A 19,780-nucleotide genomic window follows, 5' to 3' on the forward strand; every position below is an offset into this window, starting at 1 on the left:
ACATGGGCTGTTCAAGAGGGTTTGGGGCAAAAATGTTTGTGTTGTTAAGGAAAAATATGGCGGTACAGTTAAAATACAGTCGAGTGTGCTGCTCCAAGGCGCCTGTCACTATGAGAAAAACACACACTCCTGCTGCCTTCTCATTTGACCCGTGTCCGAATGGCAGTTTAAAGAGATCATTTGCGTGGCATTGTGCTACTGAGACAGTCTTTGATCTTTGACACAACTTTGCAAATCCAATGACTCTCAGTTGCAAAAGCCTTTGAAACACCTTCCCATTGACCTCACACTGCCCGCTGGAGACAAGGACTTGAAGACAGAAATCTGGAGAGAAAAATATGAGCTGATGTAGTTTCTGTAGGAGCCTAAGAAGGTCGCTACCCAGTTTATCCCAGACATTTGTGAGGTAAGGTAGGTTTGTGGGGGGTGTGTTTATTTCAAGGGCATTATCTCCTCTAACTTTTCTTTGTGATTGACTCTGACAATGCCTTATAAATGGCTCTTTTAAATGTGATACTGGACCTGTAGGTTTACAGACTGACTGCTTTCAATTTCTTAACTATGGACCTCACAAAGAACCAGTATTTCAGGAAACCAGATTCTTTGTAGGTCTGGCTATTAGTACAGATTCTTAAAAACTTGGACCTGTGTATCTACATCTAGTGCTACTTTTAAATGGCATCCTTAATATGTCAAAGCTGCCATTTGTCATTTATTATGTCATTTATCATTTGTCATGTCCTTTATCACCTACTGCAATGTCATATTTATTGTATTCTGAGCAAAGCTGACATCAAGAACACAAGATGACATCTGTATTATGTAGGGGACAGCTAAGCAGTCCTAGTGGCTGCTACACCACGTGCCTTGACTGCAAAATCTGTCAGCTTCTGGCTTCCCAGCAACAGAAAAGTAGCAAGGAAACAGCTCTCACTGTACTGGTCTGCTTGTGGAAGGGGCTAAATAAGGATGGCAGCACCTACCAGATTGTTCTGGTTTCCAGATGTGTGGTGTGTCCCACTCAGCATTTAGAATCCAATTGTGAGTCTTTTGGGAATAGCAGCACTGTCATCTGTTGCTGCATGTTGTTCACTGGTTCCAGTTTGTCCTCAGTGAGACAAAGGAGAAAGAACACTCTGTGGAAACCAGTTCTGGCATCAGGCACAGAGCAGCAGTTCTCCTGAGCAGCAGTGACCCATACAGAAGTGTACTCAAACTAGCACAGTGATTTATTGAGAATGAAAACAGGATGTTACCCTGTAAAATAGGTATTGCTAGTTACAGAGTGGTACCAGCAGGTGCCACTTCACAGAAACGTTGGGGACTTACATGATATTAGACACGAGTGCTGAGAGACAATTTCTGCCCTTGATCCTTTGCAGTGAAAGCCAGCATGGAAATGATAAATCTTTCACACTGACCCTTTGTGTGCAGTGGAACTACTCTTAATATTTACAAGATTTTGGAAGTTACATGGGAGGCGGCGGAAGGGGCAGCAGGCAGAAGAAGAGCTTTGTGAGAAGGCAGCAGGCCTGAAGCTGAGGCCAGGGCACAATGGCAAGGATCCATAGGGGAATAGGTGGGGACAGGGGGCAATAGGCTACAGCACAGCACTTGGTACTTTCAGTGGCCTCTGACAGCACTCAGAGGACAGGAGGCAAAAAGACTCAGGACCAGAAGAGGCCAGAACTTGTAATATGTAGCATTTGTTTTTGACTGCCAACAGTTACTTTGGACTTTCCCCTTCCATTTTTTTTTTTTCCTAAAGGATGAGTGAAGTTTTCTAGATTTCATGTCTCCTAACAAGGAATTTCTGCTCCTGCAGTATTTTCTCACTCTTTTTTGTCTTACTGCCTCTGGTTTTTCTTCTCCATCATATTCCTGACTTTTCCCTCTCCCCCACCACTTATTCTGCTTTATTTTGTTCTCATTTTCCTTCACAATTTACATACAGTTTTCTGTGATTTTCTCTCCTGCAATCTCTCTTTCCTTTTTTACTCATCCTTCTTTCCTGCATGCTTCCATCTTTAGATTCTAAAAACTTGACTGACTGTCTCATGTGACTGGGAAACAAACCAAACTACTGAGGGCAGGGGGAGTTTGGTTGCCAGTGTGCTAGCATGCTGTCCCACCCAGCGCTGTGACTGAACATACAGCGGCTGTGATTCTTGGGTGGCTGGTAAATAAGTGTCCATTGTAATTTCTGTGTATTAGATCTCACATCAAGCTAGAAATGCAGAGCAAACCGATTCTGAACACCGTTATTTTCTCACCAGCACAATGTGCTCTGCAATGCCTGACATTACAAGTGGAAGAACAACTCTTTTCACCATGCTTTCTATGCTCCTAAGTGAAGAATCATTCCCTGTGGTACACTCCTAGTTAATTATCCTTCTGTACTCTCTAGGTTTGCTAGCAGATCAGAAGAGACCAGAAATCATTCCATGGCTGTGGTGAAAGGAAGTAGCTACCTTAACACTGACCTCCAATTAATTGGCAACTCTATCATTCTTCATGGCACTTCTCAAAGGAAGCCCTTCAAAACCAGGTGAGCTAATGTGGGAAGGGGATGCACAGCTGCTGTCAGACCCTAACTGTGCTGAGAAACTCCTCAAGCTCTGCCCCTGCCAGGGGCTTTGGCTGCCCATGCTCACAACCAGCCCTGGCACAGACCTCAGTGCTGGCAAAGGAGCTGCAGGAAGCTTTATTTGGGATCTCTGTCCCTTGGTTTGAGAGCCAAATCTAAGCTCAGGCCCTTGCCCATCACTCTTTGCCCGAACTGTGCTGTAAATATGCCCGTGCCTGGCTGTGCACCTCCACTGATCCTGTCCTTCCGTGGCTGATGTAACTTCATGGCTTGACCTTAAACCCGTGTTGTCTGTTGTCAGGCTTGGTGGTCCTTGGACTGTGGCTGACCCTTGTTGATGTCACCAGCTAGCCTGGCTCTCCTTGTTTGGGTGCTGTGGGGCTGTCAGTGAGGTCCCCACCTGCCTCGCCACCCCCCTTATCCCAAACTGGCCTGCCCTGGCGGATCAGCCACGTTCCTCCTTGTTGACAAAGACTGCACACAGTCCTCAGGGTGTGGGTGACAAGCAGCTTCCTTCTTCCAGTGAAATGTGCTTTGTGGCACTCTTACCAGGCATTGCCTTTGCGCAAATAATAATAGTGTTAATATCCAAACATGACTAAGAAAGCTAGTAAGCGTTCTGATTAGAAACAAGAACTAGAAAAGTGTAACTGTGTTATTTTTGGCACTGTAATGTCTAATTCTCAAACTCATGCTCTACACTTTGACAGGTGATGTGACATCCCTTGTGTGCTTAGACTTTAGGATATTATAGTCTTGTTTCCTCTGTTTATCGTACTCAACAAGGTTCTGTCTCATTTGGGACTCATGACTTACACAGAAAGAGAAGACATTCTGAAACAGGAAAGTTATGGTGCAACTTGAGCAGATGCACAGGAGTGCCCAGATCAAACTCCTGGCTCTAAACCAGTTCTCATTCGTGGGAAAGATGGGAGTCAGCTGCACATCTGTTGCCACAGGGTTCCTCTCAGTTCAGATGATGTGGCTTGTTTCTGTCCCAGTACAGATGGAAAATAAACTGTATCTAAACACTATGCTTTCTGGGAAGGTCAGACCAGAAGCATGCCTAGAGGATTAGCTGTAGTCATTAAAAAGAAAGTCAGATTCCTGTACTTAGTGATCCCATGTGTGATGAGTTGACCCTGGCTGGATGCCAAGTACCCACCAAGCTGCTCTATCACTCCCCCTCTGCAGTGACGCAGGGAGAGAAAATAAGATGAAAAACTTGTGGGCCAAGATAAAGGCAGTTTAACAAGGAAAAGCAAAGACCACGCATGGAAGCAAAGGAAAAAAAAATGTATTCCCTACTTCATATCAGCAAGTGATGTCCAGCTACTTTCTCAGATATAGGGCCTCAGTACCCATAGTGGTTGTGCCCCCTCCCCAACCCCCTTTCTCTTAGCTTTTATTGCCGAGCACATCATATGGTATGGAATAGCTCTTTCATCAGTTTGGATAAGCTGTCCCCACCTTGTCCCCTCCCAACATCTTGCCCACCTCCAGCTTTCTAGCTTTTGGGGGAGGAGGGAGCTGGAGGGACAGCCTTGATGCTGTGCTGGCACTGCTCAGCCCTGGCCAGAACGCTCGTGTTTTCAGCACAGCTCTAGCTACAAATACAATACAATGCACAGCACAATGAGGACTCGTGTGGGGAAAGTTAAGTCCATCCCAGCCAGACCAAATACACATTAAAAAAAGGGGAAAAAAGGAGTTGTTTTGTTGATCCTGGAACTTTAAATGGTATTTGAGTGTTTGAGCAGTTTATTTGGAAACAGAAAAAGATTTTTCCTGAGCTGTTTGTGCCCTGTTTAAATGCAGAAATAAGCGAGTTAGAACAGAACATTCCTACCCCTTCACATTGTACCTTTGGCATTCTTCATTTATAGCATTTTAGTTGTACAAATTGAATTTGTCCTTGAACTTGAGCTATTGTGAAGTATTGTAAGTTAGACGTTGTGATACTTTAAAACATTGTGATGTCAGTCATGGTAACTTTGTATTGAAATATGTAGTTGAAAAATCTGATCTCTGGAATGGCTGCACAGTAGCACAGCTGATATAGTTTCAGTGGCGTGACTTCAGTTAAACAAAGATAATGTCCCTGGTCTGAATTCAGTCCTCTGTCTGCTGAGAGGAACTACAAGTGTATTTCTAACTGAACGATTAAAGAATATTCCTAATGACCTTTGAAGAGCTCTTGTAATTTAACAGCAAGAAGTTATCCTGGCTTTTGAATACGTGGCAAACATTTAGAGGAGGTTTTCAAGTGGTTTCCTTAGCAACCACCCTTCATTAGAGATCGACGCGTGCTATTAAGTACCATGCTGGGTTTGGATCAGCTTTGCAATATTAAAGACACTCGTTTAGAACACTGTCAGCTCATGCGCAGTTCCGTGCTGCCCAGCCGCTCCCGAGCGCGGAGGAAAGCTCGCCGCCCGCCAGCCTTTCCCCAGCCCTGCAAGGACACACCTCTCGGCGGTGAGCTCCCATAGGCGCCCTGATGGGTGGAGGAGCTGGCCCCCCGCACTATTGGCTCCTCTCTCAGCCAGCGACTGCAAGGAACGGGCTTTTTCATTTCTTATTCATTTCTTATTCATTTATCCTTCCACCCCAAGAAAATGCTAGTGACTTGCAATTCCCTTTTAAAGAGAAATCAAGAAGAGCTCTTAACTAAGCACCGCTCGTGGGTTTTTTTGTTTGTTTTTGTCCTTTATCTCAAGTGTTTAGGGCGTCAGATAATTTAGCCTTCAATCCCGTATTCAGTGTTTATGATCAACAGGAACACAAAGCCATTAGCAGGGTTAATGGTAGAGAATCCAGGAGGTGTCATTAATATAAAGAAGCCTGTCTTCTTTCCTCCTGCAAATCTTTACCATTATTTATTTATTCTGATTCGAATTGCCTTCCCTATTTGCTATGGACAACTGGGATTTAAGGCAGCTTTAGCGAAGCTGACCTGAGTATTTTAAAGAAAACAAATGCTGCTCAGGGGAAATGTGTTTAACAGTGATCCTAACGCAGGGCATTTGCCTGGGGTTTGTCATCAGCCTTGTGAGAGCCTATTCGGATGTCCTGGCAGTGCTGGTGTCTTTCCAGGCACGCTTCTCTCTGCTTCTAGCTGGCAAGGCAGAGCTTGTTACTGCTGCCACAGAGTAAGGAGGAGTAAGAATCATTTTTCCTGGTGCTTTCACACCTGGTGCCTTTGTTACCATGCTGCAAAGCCTCTGTGTGAGGCTTCTCTCTAAAACTGTTCTGAGACAGACCTCGTGTAGTACATGATAGCTGCCCACTGTGCCCTCAGCACGTACAGTGCTGAGTACGGTGAGTTCTTTCGCTCTGCCCTGGCACCCAGGACGTCTGGGCTTCTGTGTGTGGTGAGAAATGCCAAGTCCTATGGATAGGCTCCAAAATGAATTAACCAGGGTGTTGTTTTGAGAGACAGGCAGTTTCTTTGGCTTCTGTGCCAGAGCTAAAATTGGAGCAGGTATTCAAGAGGGAAGAAGAGGGATTGCCAGTGCCCATGTCTCTGAGTCACAGCACTATTAGTCTGAAATAGGCCACATCTGTTGTCCTTCAGAGCTGGCTGTGGGGGTCTTTTTTGGGCAACTTGGAAAATAGGGTGAGGAAGTGCAGTAATCCCTGACAAGCATCCTTAAGGAGTAAGAATATTCTGATACTTGTATTTCTTTACGTAAGCCTGCTCTGCATATCAGTAGGAGTATCTTCTTGCTTAGCCATGCTTTTCTTTCTGTAATTCTCAAGAGAACACCTTTTCCAGAACTTACACAGAAAAAGAGAGTGTGCTGTTTGACAGTGTTTGCTACTTTTTCTCTGTATTTGTGGTTTTGAAGGTAGAAATCAGCAGAAATTTCAGAAGGTAGAAATCATGCAGAAATCTGCTTGTGCATTACCCACTCTGTGGCATTATTGTACCTAATAGCTATTTTTATTTCCCATTGATGCTGTACTTATTTTTGCTTAGTTGCTGTTAATACAACCACTGCCTGCTACTATGGAAGGGGTTGCTACTTCGTCCTAACAGCAAATAGGAAGAAAAGGATAATTGGCATTCAGCATTATAAATCCGTGCCTCTTCTGTAAGACAAAAACTGAGGTGATATTGAAGTTAAAATACATGTTTGCAAAAAAAAAAACCAAAAAAGCACAAGTCTTGTAGCATCATTTTGTAATGTACATGATTTAATGAAATCTTATATTTGCAAGTGAACCTGTCAGCTTACGAAGTCTAGCCCAAAGCATATGGAAACTTCAGAGAAACATCATGTTGACTTAGCACGGACTGCAGTGCGTCCACAGGAAGATGACGTGCTCAAAATCACGTCCAGCACTGAACAAAGCTTCAGCAGCATGTAATCTTTGTTTGGTTTTGGCATGAGAGCACTGCATAGAAACACCGTGTGTAAGCAACACACAGCTGCATTCAGTGTGTGATCTTTGCCTCCTTGGCCTCTGAATGGGCCCATTACAGCTACAAGGAATCTGGGGTACAGTGTAGTTGCTGTGATTCTATACTTGCAGATATCTGCTGCTGACATCTTCTGCCATTTTTGGTTATTTTAAAAATCAGATCAGTTTATTGCATGAACTGGATGATTATCCCTGGGAGACAATGTGGATGGTAAGGACAAACAGCTGGAGTAAGGATGGTGAGAACAACCAGAACTGGGTCTGCCGCTGAGAGAATATTTCTGGTGAATTGCGCCTTCTACTGATAGAGGTAAGATGCATAAACTGGTTATTTCATCAGTTCAGTTGCAATTATGAGCTCTTTTTATAGAATATCAGAGGTATGAAACATTAATTTAAAGCTCTTGCAGCAAGAAGACTCAAGCCTGTGTCTGAGTCCTCGCTTCACTTTGTAGTCATGACTTTATCTCTGCTTCTCATTTGCAAAGTGGGGGCAGGAGGACTTCCCGGCTTCAGTGGGAGTGTGGTGAGGGTGACCACAGGAGCAGCTGGTGAGTTCAGCATGGTGGCAGCAGAGGCTGGACTAGCTCCTGGGCTGCCTGCCAAGAGGAGGTACTGGTCCACAAGTAGCATAAGGCAGAGCAGCCAGCTCGCTGCTGCATCTCCTGTAACTCTGTGTGTTGTCAGTGTTGTGCATAGGTAATATGAAGGTTTTGTGGAAATGTGGGGGTACCTTTCTTGCCACTGTCAGTTTTCTTGAAGAACTGAGGAGGATTACAGGAGTGCTCCAATGTGTATGGCTGCCCTCTGTTTGGGTGGCCAGCACAGACAGACTGGAGCACCAGCTTTTATGCTGATCCTTCCCTAGTAACCACTGACAAAAAACTGTCCCTCTCCAGCCATGGCCAGGCAGGCAACCCTCTGCTGTTAGAAAGGCTTAGTGTCACCTGGAAAAAACAGACAAAAAGGAGCTGCTCTCATCTTGACAGATGACAGCGAGCAGGCATTAGCTTGGGACTTACTTCAAGCAGCCTTCTGTGCAGTGCCTTAAACACTGGTCTTCCAGGTCTCTTATGTGCTACAGTAATTGTGGTAGTAACAATGATGGTTTATGGGCAAATAAATTAATGAAAATGTTTTGCAGCTTGAAGGATTTGCTGGTGGCTAGGCCAAATCATCACACCCCATGCAGTTAGTTACTTTTCTACGGACACACTTCACCATTTTCAGAAAGATCAGTTTCTTCTTCAAAAACGTGTTTTCAGCTTCACATCCAAATCCCTCACTGAAGCAAGAGAGCACAACTCTGCTGAAATCAACAGGATTCCATCCCCTTACCTCAGCAGTAAATTAATCCTGCTTCTGCCTTTTCACCTAATCTCTTCAGCACGAAGAAAGGAACGATATTGTCAGCATTTGATGGAAAAGGCCTGTTTAGTCTTCAGAGCAACGGAATACAGAGAGAGGAAAGAGATAATATTTGAATTTAGCTTCCTTCAAGGAGTGGAGATGCCATGGTTACAGTGTTAAATGTCATGCTATGCTTACTCTACTTGCATCTATTCACCTGAGCAGGATTAACTAAATAGGATGATATTTAGGAATAATACTATTTGAATATTTTCAAGACCAAGTAGGTGGTAAATCAGAAGTCAGTTTTGAAGAGAGTTGCACATACGACAATAAGTATGGATGAAAACAACAATGAAGAATGACTCTCTAATTCTTGACTCTACTGTCTACTGTTTCTGCAAGATTTATACCTCCTCTCCTTCACGGGTGCCTCTTGTCTCTTTGTACTTGGCCTCTGCGCTGTCTGAGGCCTTCACTTGTCACAGCAGTCACAGCGGTCCTGAATTCAGGGTGTTACTGTGTAAGCCTTTGGAAAAGCAGTAGTGTTAGACTGTCTCTTTCTTAACTAACTGATTTTAAATGGCACATTATGAAATGTTGTTTATCATTTGTTGGCCATGTAGGAAGACTTGACCTTTGCGTAAACTACAATCAAAATATTTGACAAAGCCATTCAAAATATGATACCTATTTCTTACTGGAATGTCTAAACCATCCAACTAGAAACAACATAGGGGAGATGAAAATTAACAGGACTTCAGTGTGACCTGAACGGTAAAATATCACTTAATGCAGACAGTATGATACCATCTTCTTTCAGGGAGCGCTTTGATGTTGTAAGGCTTGAATAAAAGAAAGGCACAGTGCCTAGGATAACACAATATGCACCAGCAGCAAATTTAATTTGTTTGTCTCAATGGCCAAGATAATGGACTTAAGTAACTCTGTAGTGCTGCAAAGTTGAATTTCACAGACCTCAGTCTATGACAGTAAGAAATCAAGCCAGGAGACACCTGTTGCAGATGGCCTAGCTCCTTGTTGGGCACTTTCCCAACATGTATAAATTGGGGGCGGGGGTGTCAGTTACAAGTGGACAATTCAGCTGACAGGATGCTAACAGCTTCAGATGCTTTGAAAACAAATGCAATGAGTAGCTGTAACACATCTGATAGTTTTGTCTCTGTGCATACACCTATATAATAACATGAACAGATTCAAGTGAATATAATATCCAACCAATGAATGTACAAGCAGCTTCAACAAATGTTCGCAATATTATTTCCAAGATTATACCTGAATTCAATTTCTGACTTGCTCTCTGACAAATGTAAGAGAGCATATTCCAGAAAGACTCAATCCTAGTAAACTGTAGAGAGGAAAAATAAGGGAAACATAACCTCCAGCAACATTTTATAATAATGAAATGTAAGCTGGTGTTTTGATTTATAGCTTGATAGAGATTTAATTGTCCAACATCAAGAAAACCTGTCTTTTGTGCTGTGGAGGTGTTTATCTGGAATGTCTAGATCGCTGGAGAGTTTTTCAGGTAACTTACCCATTTGGCTTTATTTACAGGCTTGATGGATGAAGATGTTGCCTTTTGGTTCTCACAGTGTGTCTCTTCTTGGGTGTTAAAGGAGAGCAGGTTTGTTTGGGATGTTGCAGTTAGGGGACATCCTTGCACCTTGCTCTTAAGAATTGGTGTCTTTCATAGAACCGGGCACAGAATTACAAATCCAGGACCATGGTGGCATCAAGTCAGCTTTTCATCATGTGCCCCTCTTCCCATTCAGCAAGCGCTCCCTGGCTAGTGTGAAGGCTGGTCCAGTCACTGGCACTTCAGCAAAATGAGCCTGCCAGGTTTATCTGTGGTCTGAGGGCAAAGCACTGCCACAGCCTGCACTGCACTGCTCCTGCACTGCTTCAGGCCTTTGGACAACACCAGCTCACTGCCCACCTCTTGAAATGCACTGCAATCAACATTCCAGTTTATTGGAAGTATCTTATGTGAAGACTGTTTGAAGACAAAAGTGCCTTGACAAGGAAGAAAGCAGAAAACTACCAAAAGGCTACATGAAAGTGTATCTGATTATTTGCAGCTTGTACACACCCCGGGCTATAGCAAAAGCTGGGGGTGAGATGGCAGATGGGCTGCAAAGTTATTTTAATGCCTTTTCTCTCGGTCATCAGAAGGGCAACAGTCTGTGTCTGCACAGAGCTCTCCTCCTTTGTGCCCTTGTCCGTACAGGGGAGTCGTCACCTGCTCTGTTGGAAATGCAATATTTTTGCAAATGACACTGACAAAAATACTTTCATATCTTGTTGCTAGTCATTGGGACTGGCTCTGAAAACAGCAGTTCTTCTAAGACATGTATCTGCTCGTGTCCCTTCCTTATTCCCAGCAAGAATCCAAAAGGTGCATTAAATACAACCTTGGACTCTGGTACAGAAATAAGTCGTGTGTAGTGGCAGAGCCCCCCCCCCGCCCCAGGGGGATGGGGTTGTCACCAGCCTGGCTGAGAGGTGAAGCCAGAGACAAAAGAGACTAAAGGAGCACCATTAGAAGGTAATAATGAGTGAGCAATCGCCGGACACATGCGTGCAGAGCGCGTGGACAGTACATGCAGCCTATCATGTTATTGTATAACACGAGTTACAACCAATCACATTGTTGTAAGGCGCGTGGACAGGGCAGCTTTGCTATAAAGCTAGCCCGGTCCGACAATAAAGCGAACTCTGTGAACATCACATTGGTGTGTCAGGTTCCGTGGCTCGCATGGATAAAGCAACACTTTGGTGACCCCGACGTGATACTTCCTATCGAAGCAAGATCGCCGGAAGTGAAGACGCGAGGATGCCACCTGGGGGCGACACCAGCCCGGCGCTCAATCATAGCGGAAAGTAGGCCTACGGGGAAGCAGGTGGCATGGGAAACACGGCATCTGTGGAAGAAAAAATAACAGTAAGAAGTATTCTGCAGCTGGCTGGAAGAACAGGAAGAATTTTGGAAAAAGACGCGGTGGAGCGCCTTTCACTATTCGCCCAGCGTAAGGGCTGTGTCCGTTCGACGGACGAATTTTTTTCTCCCGGTACATGGGAGGACATAGGGACCGAACTATGGGAAGCGGTTACAAGGGGGAGCCGCGAGGCTTGCGATCTCGCCGGACCCTGGCGGGAGGTCAGGCAGCTAATGCAGGAAGTCTCAGAGGAGCCGGAGCTGTGTGCCGTCCCCTCGGAGCCGCCCGCTGCGAGCTGCCCATCCTCCGAGAACTCCGAAGAATCAACACCGCTGGTATGTCCCGTGTCAGATCTGGAGTTCTGGGGCGGAGAGCAAATTCTACCCTCTGCGCCCGTTGAGCCATTGCCTGGCTCCGACGACGAATGGCAGCAACCGGCAAGTTTCAACAAGCCAGGACAAGTTAATCCAGCCGACGTGCCTTTGCCGGAGGACCCGATGGAACACCAGGACGGAGCATCGCAGAATCGCCCTGACTTCCAGGAGGAGAGCCACGTGCAGAGCCTGAAGGACTTACTGAGACGGCAGGAGAGCCAGATGCAAGAAGTTCTAGAAGCTATGAAACGACTAGATGGCGGTAACAGTAAAACTTCGCGGTTAATAGCATATAAAAAGGCGTCAGATGCAATTAAGGACGGGCTGGAGGCAATTGGCAGGGAATGTGAAAAACGGGGAAAACAGGAAAGGGAGGGGGTGGAATTAGACCTCGCTCCCGAGGAGCTCCGTATCAAAAGGGAGCAAATACAAAAATGGGCTAGACAATGTGTTGAAGATGGGATGTGGTCTGTAAGAGAAGCAGATGAATATTTGAGAGTGCGATATGGAAAAGGGCTGGAGACTGGGTTAGTAGATCGGTTTGCAAATATGCGTCGACTTACTGATCCACAGGGAAACACAAGGGAATTGTATAGCAGTGATAATAATGATAATTTGGGTGCTGCCCCTGTGCATCAGGGTAGAGATATTCCTCGAGATCATTCTTATAATGCAGGGCAACGTTGGCAAGGGGTAATCAGAGATGCAACTATTGAAGGGATCATGTCACCTGGTAGTATTACAGCAATGCCAGTGCACATAGATAATAGAGGACAAAGGCAGTGGTCGCCTTTTGATTGGAAAACGGTTAAGCAGTTGCAAAGTGCAGTTATGCAATATGGTATGGATAATAAGCATGTGATGCAGCTAATCAATTCATTTTTCAAGGGGCAAGTACTAACTCAAACAGATATTAGGGCATTGATAGAGTTATTGCTTCCTCCAACGGGGTATTTGCTGTTCTTGGACACGTGGCAGGGGAAAGTGGAATTGGCAGTATTAGAAAATGTTCGTTTACCAGCTGATGATCCGTTGCGGTTAGCTAGCATGGACCAGTTACTGGGTCGTGGGCAATATGCGGATGGTGCTACTCAGGCAGCACTTCATCCAAGGATTTTGCAGCAAACGCAAGGGCTTGCCTTGGCGGCAGTGAAAGAATTGCCAAATAGAGGTAACCCTGTGCCACCCTATTCTACAATAGAGTGGGATCCTGGGGAACCATATATGACATTTGTGGATCGTTTAAAAGAAGTGATAGATGCCTCTCCTAACGTGACTCCAGAGGCAAAAGCTGCTGTGGGGAAAGATTTGGCTATGATGAATGCAAACACCCAATGCCAACAGATATTAGCCGGTTTGGGAAAAACTGCTTCTTTAGCAGAGATGGTGGAAGCTTGCACACAGGTACCAATTATGCAACAGGAGGTAGAAAAAGCAAAAATACATGCTCAAGCCCACGCTGCGGCCTTGGCTGCAGCACGTAAGCCTGCAATGAAAGGTGGAAGCCCTTCTTCTTGTGGCCTAGCATGTTTTACTTGCAAACAGACAGGACATATTAAAAGAAACTGCCCTCAATATGCTTAGCAGCATTGCAAAAATGGCATAACTCTCCAGTTAATCTGGTAACAGATTCTCTTTATGTTGTGGGAATTGTACAAAGAATACATAGAGCACTTTTGCAGCGAGTTTCCAATTCCTTATTGTTTGAAGCATTGTTAGATTTGTGGAACGTATTAGATTATAGGACAGCACCAGTATTTATCATGCATATAAAAAGCCATACTAACATACCAGGTGGTCTAGTAGAGGGAAACAGCATTATAGACAAACTTGTGGCAGTAGCAGATATATCCCCTTTTGAACAAGTCAGACAAGCTCACGAATTCTTTCATCAATCCTCAGCAGCACTCTGAAAGCAGTTTACAATTACAAAGGAACAAGCTCGAGCCATTATTGCAGCTTGTCCTGATTGTGCCCGCATAGTCCCTCTCCAACAAAAGGGAGTAAATCCTCGGGGCTTGCAGCCAGGTCAGTTATGGCAAACTGATATTACTGAATTTGCACCATTTGGCAGACAAAAGTACATTCATGTCTCCATAGATACCTGTTCAAGACTGCTGTGGGCTACAGCCTTGACCTCAGCAAATGCAAAGGCAGTAAAACATCATTTACTACAAGCCTTTGCTGTCATGGGTGTCCCTACACAAATCAAAACAGATAATGGTCCTGCATACCACTCTGACAGACTTGCAGCCTTCCTGACCCAGTGGAAGGTACAACACCTGTTTGGAATCCCTTATAATTCTACTGGCCAAGCAATTATTGAGCGTGCACACCGTGCATTAAAAAATCTTTTGTCTGTTTTGAAAAAACAAGGGGGAATTGGTGTGAGCCCAGAAGAGGTATTGATGAAGGCATTGTATGTGCTGAACTGGCTTAATCCTAAAAGTGAAACTGAAATGGAACCGGTTGTTATGCACCATATCAAAAATGTCAAAGATTTTTCCGAAAATGTGCCTAAGGTTAGTGTGTTTAATCCGACAACACAACAATGGGAAGGTCCTATGTCACTAATAACCTGGGGAAGGGGATATGCTTGTGTTTCTACAGGTAACCACAAAAATTCATGTATCCCAGCAAAGTGGGTGAGACCTTGGCTAGCTAACAAGAGAAGAAACCGATTGCAGTGATGACAACCCTTAACCTCAGACATGTTATCACTTTAAGCAACGAATGTAGCCAATGTTGAGAATACCACTTTGTAAAACAGAGCAGCAATTAATTTTTTGTTATTGGACATGTTCACAGTTATGAAGAGTTTGATTGTATGTGTTGTTTGAACTTGACAGAAGATTTGCAGAACAAGAAAATAACAGAAGATATTGGGTTTTTTGGGGTGAATGCCTTGTTTGGTTAAAAGGAATATTGAAAACAGGTTTGTTCTTGTTAATTGTAATTGTATTAGCCTTAATGTTCTTACCCTGTATTTCACACTGTATTTAAAGCATGATACGGCGTATTGTTAATATTAAATAAAAGAGGGGGAGATGTAGTGGCAGAGCCCCCCCCCGCCCCAGGGGGATGGGGTTGTCACCAGCCTGGCTGAGAGGTGAAGCCAGAGACAAAAGAGACTAAAGGAGCACCATTAGAAGGTAATAATGAGTGAGCAATCGCCGGACACATGCGTGCAGAGCCCGTGGACAGTACATGCAGCCTATCATGTTATTGTATAACACGAGTTACAACCTAACCCGGTCCGACAATAAAGCGAACTCTGTGAACATCATATTGGTGTGTCAGGTTCCGTGGCTCGCATGGATAAAGCGACAGTCGTGTAATGTGACATACATGCCAGTTAAATAAGTCGCATTGCAATCTCTGTTGCACCAACTTGTATTAAAAAGTATTTTCCTTTTATTGAAAAGACCCTGCAAAAGCAAACACCACATCGCAACACAGCTGGCTCATGAAGGCAAGAGAGCTGTAGTAAGCCCCAAAAAGTGGCTTGGACAGCACACTGGCTGCTTTTATGGAAGAAAGGTGAACAGAACCCCCCAGTGAGTAAAATAACCGGATGGGAACAACACTGTGCTGTTCCTGCAGTGGTGTGGTGTGCTTCTGTAGCAAGCACCAGTTTGTAAAGCATTTGATTACACTGTAGTAGCAACAGGGGTTTTTCAATGCCTTAGATGGGAAGAGGACTAACACTGTAATAGTAAGTTGACTTAAATATGTCAGAGTAATTACCATGTAAGAACTACATTTAGCTATGTAATGCTTGTCTGTCTTGCTTAGGTAAAGAATGAATAGTCATGATGCTGCTTTTCTGCAGTGCCTCCCTGCTCTGCCACAGCAAGCTTCCTCTGTAACGCACTAGCGCAGGACAAAACCCAGCATCTTTCTTCCCAAGAGATCAGGCTGCATTTACTTAATGCTGCCCAGCAGAGATACCAGTGGTGCACCTGAACTATGCCACCACTGTGACACCTGTGACTGCAGACACTTTGTTCCTCTCTCCTCCTATCTAGGCCTCGGGCTCCTGGAAGTTTTCCCTGCCACGAGGAGGTGACGAAATAGCATCAATTGTCATTTAACGTCATACATTGTGGGCGCTGGAGCTGGCTCCGCACCTCAGTTCTCATTAACAACGCACTTCCCCAAATGAAGGTTTAAACAAGGCTTAAGGAGGATAGTCTGGGGCCTCTCGCAGTTTAACTTGTTGCCATTAAGGACCCGTGTCCAATCCTCTCCTCCGCTCTCGAGCAGGGGTGCCGAGGCGCTCCTTCGCCGTGCTGAGCTGCGCTCGGGGCTCGGCGGGGCTTCCGGCGGCGGTGGTGGCGGGCGGGGAGCCGGAGTCGCGGCGGCTCGGTCGCGGGAGAGGCTGCGGCCCGCGACGTGCCGGGAGCTGTAGTCCTTGGGGCGGCCATGCTGCCTGCCGGGACGTACCGTTTTCGTGGACTTAGATACCGGGCGGCCAGGCGCAGTGTTTGCTGCCGCCGCGGGGCGAGATGCATTTTCGCCGCCGGTTCCGTGTGGATTTCCGTGGGCTCCTCGCCGCGCCTCTGCCCGCGGAAAACGGCGCGGCAGCGCCCCGAGAGAGACTGCGCCGCTCAGTGCTGCCGTCTGGCGACCGAGCCCTGGCGGTGCCTCCGCCCGGAAAGGCGACGGTGCTTGCTGTCCGGTAGGACAGGCTGCTGCCGGCCCGGGTGCGCGGAGAGGGCCGGTGCTGGCGGCCGGCGTGGGGCGGGCACAGCGCGGAACGGCGGCGGCGCCCGGGCCGCTCCCGGGCAAGCGCCGCCCGAGCGGTGCGCGCTGCTGCCGCCTCCTGGTGGCCGAGGGGCTGCACCGCAGCATCTGGCTTGTCCGGCGGCTCCTGTCCGATTGTTTAAATTCCTCCCGCTCCGCGTTTGTGCCTGTCACATTTTAAAATTTCTTTCTACCTCTCCATCCGGTTCAATGTCCTTATTTTTTAATTCGTGCATGTGTTTCTTGTACCCTCTCGATTTTTAAATTATCTTTCCGTGTTTCCGTACCGGGTATAAGTGTCCAGGTTTTGGTAGAGGCGGTACTGCAGGGGTGGCGGCGGTGAGAAGACACCAAGAGCTGCCCCATGTGGGATGGAGCCAGTTCCAGCAGCTGCCAGACAGACCCACCTCTGGCCAAAGCTGAACCACGGTTTTCCAGGTGTGGCCTCACCAGTGCTGAGGAGAGGGGATCACTAGACTTTGCTACCAGCCCAAGCAAGGTGCCTTCACCAGACGCTTTAAGTTTCTGTCCACTATCCCGTCACACTGGCCCCCGAGGGAGATGCCTGGCAACTGGCAGGAGTCAGAAGAGGAGGTGGGGAGCTGTGCAACGTGGTTTACACATCCACCGTGTAAAACAAAATAATCTCCTGTGGCCAGAACTGGTTATGAAAGACATGTCCGTCCATACTAGAACTGGATTTAAAAGACATGTGGAAAGCCTTTAATTATGCAGGTCTGGCACCTCTATTTGCAGCAGGAAGGCTTTGTGGGACAAGGGAGTATTTGCCTCCTTATGTAAGGGATTGCAATTCCCACTGAGTAATAAATGTGTTTTCATAATTTAGGAGCCAGGACACTTTCTGAGACTCCCTGTAAATCTTTGGAAATGTAGAGGATACAACATCTCCTGTCTTCTCTAGCTTTCTCCATTTCCCAAGAAACTACTTCAGTTTCGAGATTTTTGTCTCTACCACTCAACATTACTGGCCTTTGCAATCAGTTTTCTCAACATGAAGGGATTCTGTAATACTATTTTCTACTGATTTTTACATACGATAAGGACAGTATAAGTATCAGAAACTTGCCTGTTCTCAGCTTCCCTAAATCAAATCAGTCCAGGGATCTTTCTACAGGTTAAAAGAAAGGAGAAGTCACTATCCTTATCACACAGTGCAGATGGAATGAAGGGCACTTGTAAAGTAAAGAAGAGCTGATAGTCTACAGCTCAGTCAACTCTTCAGGATATGACCATTTGATTTCAAAAAAAGGCATGAGAGTCTTGCTCGGTCTTGTCCTTTCAGTTTTCCAGTCAAAACAAAATGGATTTATTTTAATTCTATGTCAGTTATAGTCCTTTTAACAACATTTTCTTCTTGCTACATGTGTCAAAGATTTTTAAGTGATCCTAAGAAATTTAATCTTAGGTTACCTTTTTTTTTTTTTAAACCACCAGTGGAAATTACCAGTTCCTACCAAAACAGACTCTTTTATAGAATCTGCTTTATATATATATACAAAGACCATACAAACTATTATCAAGTAACCAACAGAAACCATGCTTTATTTAGCATACACTTTTTAACCTACCAGATTAAAACCAATATACTTTCTCAAAAAAAATTGACTGCAATGTTGGACCTCCCTTTCTTTGGAAGATCTATGTAGTCAATTTCTTTAAACATGTTCAACTGCTGGACAGAAATTATTTGTAAGAGGCCAAGCAAGACAACTGATTTATTTTAATAAAAGGAAAAGTCAAGAGACCTCACTAGCTTTTGTTGCTTTCTGTAACTGAGATTTTTTTTTGTCTGTTTAATATTTATGAATATACTGTGTAACAAAATAACTATTCTTGTATAACTTATTTATGTAGTCAAGTTTGAGGAAGGAATTATCCCATCTTACTTAGCATCTAAATTAGGAAAATTATTCTTTCTAGATGTGAAAAAGCAATCTTCCCTTTTATTTTAGTTGCCATAAAGCACATGTCATACACACTATTTGCAAATTTCCCTTTGATCCTACCTTACCGGGAAAGTAAACCACAAGCTGTTTGTTTAAATTCCCTATTCTCTTTTTTTTGTTAAGCAAGTAATTGATTAACAAAATTTTATTTATGTGTTTCTCAATTATCTTGATTTTTTCCTGGTGCTATAGAAAACAGCCTGAAATTTATCCATAAAAATGGTAATTTTCTGACTGTAGTAAGTTTTCCTGAAGCTGGGATATCATGAGTGTTTTTATACAAGCTTGATTTATCTCATTATTTTGCTTTTCTTAAAGCTCTGATTCTTCTATACAAGTTTATTTTGTAGAAGTGCCTTAGTGAGGTGATTGGCTGTTTTCTTTATCAATTATTATATTTCCAACCAAATTTGCCTATGGTGCAGGTTAAAGTCTCTCTTCCTCTGCTGCCAACTCAGTTATTGTTAATCATGCAATTTAATCTGATGATAATTTATTCCAGCTTGTGATGCATGAGATGTAAAAAGCCCAAAGGGGGAGCTTGCAGGACTGGAAACTAGGAGGGGGAAAATTCCCAAACCAAACATTCCCACCTTTTTTCTTTGCAAACTCAGCATGTCTTGTGCTGAAATTACTGAGACACTGTGGAGCCCTGTTTTCCTTTTTTTATTTTTTTCAGTCTCTTGATGGTGGAATCACACTTTAAATCATTCTGCAAAAGCATGACATAGTTAACACTTCATTATACAAGTGGGTTTCCACTATGCTGTATTTGGCAGAAAAACCTGACTTTTGTCATGTGTTTTATCCATCACCCATTTAAAATTAAGGAAATGTGACTTTAAAAGTTTTTGTCTGAAAGGCATATGGCTGAATTTCTGTTTACCCAATCATCAGTTGTACTAGGCGGATATGTTGAAAATACGGAAGATAGATACCACAGTTAAATAAAAATATTTTTGTGATTTTTTCCCCCCTCCAAGGAATAAATATTTCAGTGTAAAGCATTATTTAAAGAGTAACAAGTTTCATCTCCAGGATCATGAATGTCTTGCTGTATAATTTTACAATGTTGCCAGTTAAATGAACAGTTATTTGCTTCACGTAAGGGTTTCCAAATTGTGATCTTCAGACTACCAGCTGTCGGAAGTGTCATAGTAACTGGTGCATATGTGGTCCCAGGGCCAAGTCATCCCTTTTACAACTTGTATTAAGATGATGGGAGCCTCTGAAATATTTGGGGGTAGCAAATGGTGTAGGAAATCTGGCAGTCATAATCTTAGTGGAAAAGTCTTTTTCAAAAAGCAGAAAATTATTACTTATTACTAGAATTAGACCATATCTAGTCCCAAACAACATTCATGCTCT

The 19,780-nt window shown here is 44.4% G+C and overlaps 1 protein-coding gene across 3 annotated transcripts; it reads left to right on the plus strand.

Annotated features, from left to right (window-relative positions):
• The first annotated feature begins 2,413 nt into the window (after window positions 1-2,413).
• LOC139827830 (uncharacterized) lies at window positions 2,414-14,985 on the plus strand. Of its 3 annotated transcripts, XM_071807988.1 has the most exons (3): window positions 2,414-2,548; window positions 7,176-7,325; window positions 9,944-14,985. In XM_071807988.1, the coding sequence occupies exon 3, from the start codon at window positions 11,295-11,297 to the stop codon at window positions 13,281-13,283; it is 1,989 nt and encodes a 662-aa protein (XP_071664089.1). In that variant the 5' UTR covers window positions 2,414-2,548; window positions 7,176-7,325; window positions 9,944-11,294; the 3' UTR covers window positions 13,284-14,985. The 3 variants fall into 3 exon arrangements, with proteins under 3 accessions (XP_071664089.1, XP_071664087.1, XP_071664086.1); XM_071807986.1 differs by lacking the exon at window positions 2,414-2,548 and having other exon boundaries at window positions 6,987-7,325; window positions 8,160-14,985; XM_071807985.1 differs by lacking the exon at window positions 2,414-2,548 and having other exon boundaries at window positions 6,987-7,325.
• The last annotated feature ends 4,795 nt before the right edge of the window (window positions 14,986-19,780 follow it).

The sequence above is a fragment of the Patagioenas fasciata genome, chromosome 4 (genome assembly GCF_037038585.1).
Source record: "Patagioenas fasciata isolate bPatFas1 chromosome 4, bPatFas1.hap1, whole genome shotgun sequence".
NCBI classification, from domain to species: Eukaryota; Metazoa; Chordata; class Aves; order Columbiformes; family Columbidae; genus Patagioenas; species Patagioenas fasciata.

Bases quoted from the DNA above. Each gene is read 5' to 3' on its own strand.
- LOC139827830 (XM_071807988.1), top strand. From the start codon at position 11,295: ATGGGAAACACGGCATCTGTGGAAGAAAAAATAACAGTAAGAAGTATT.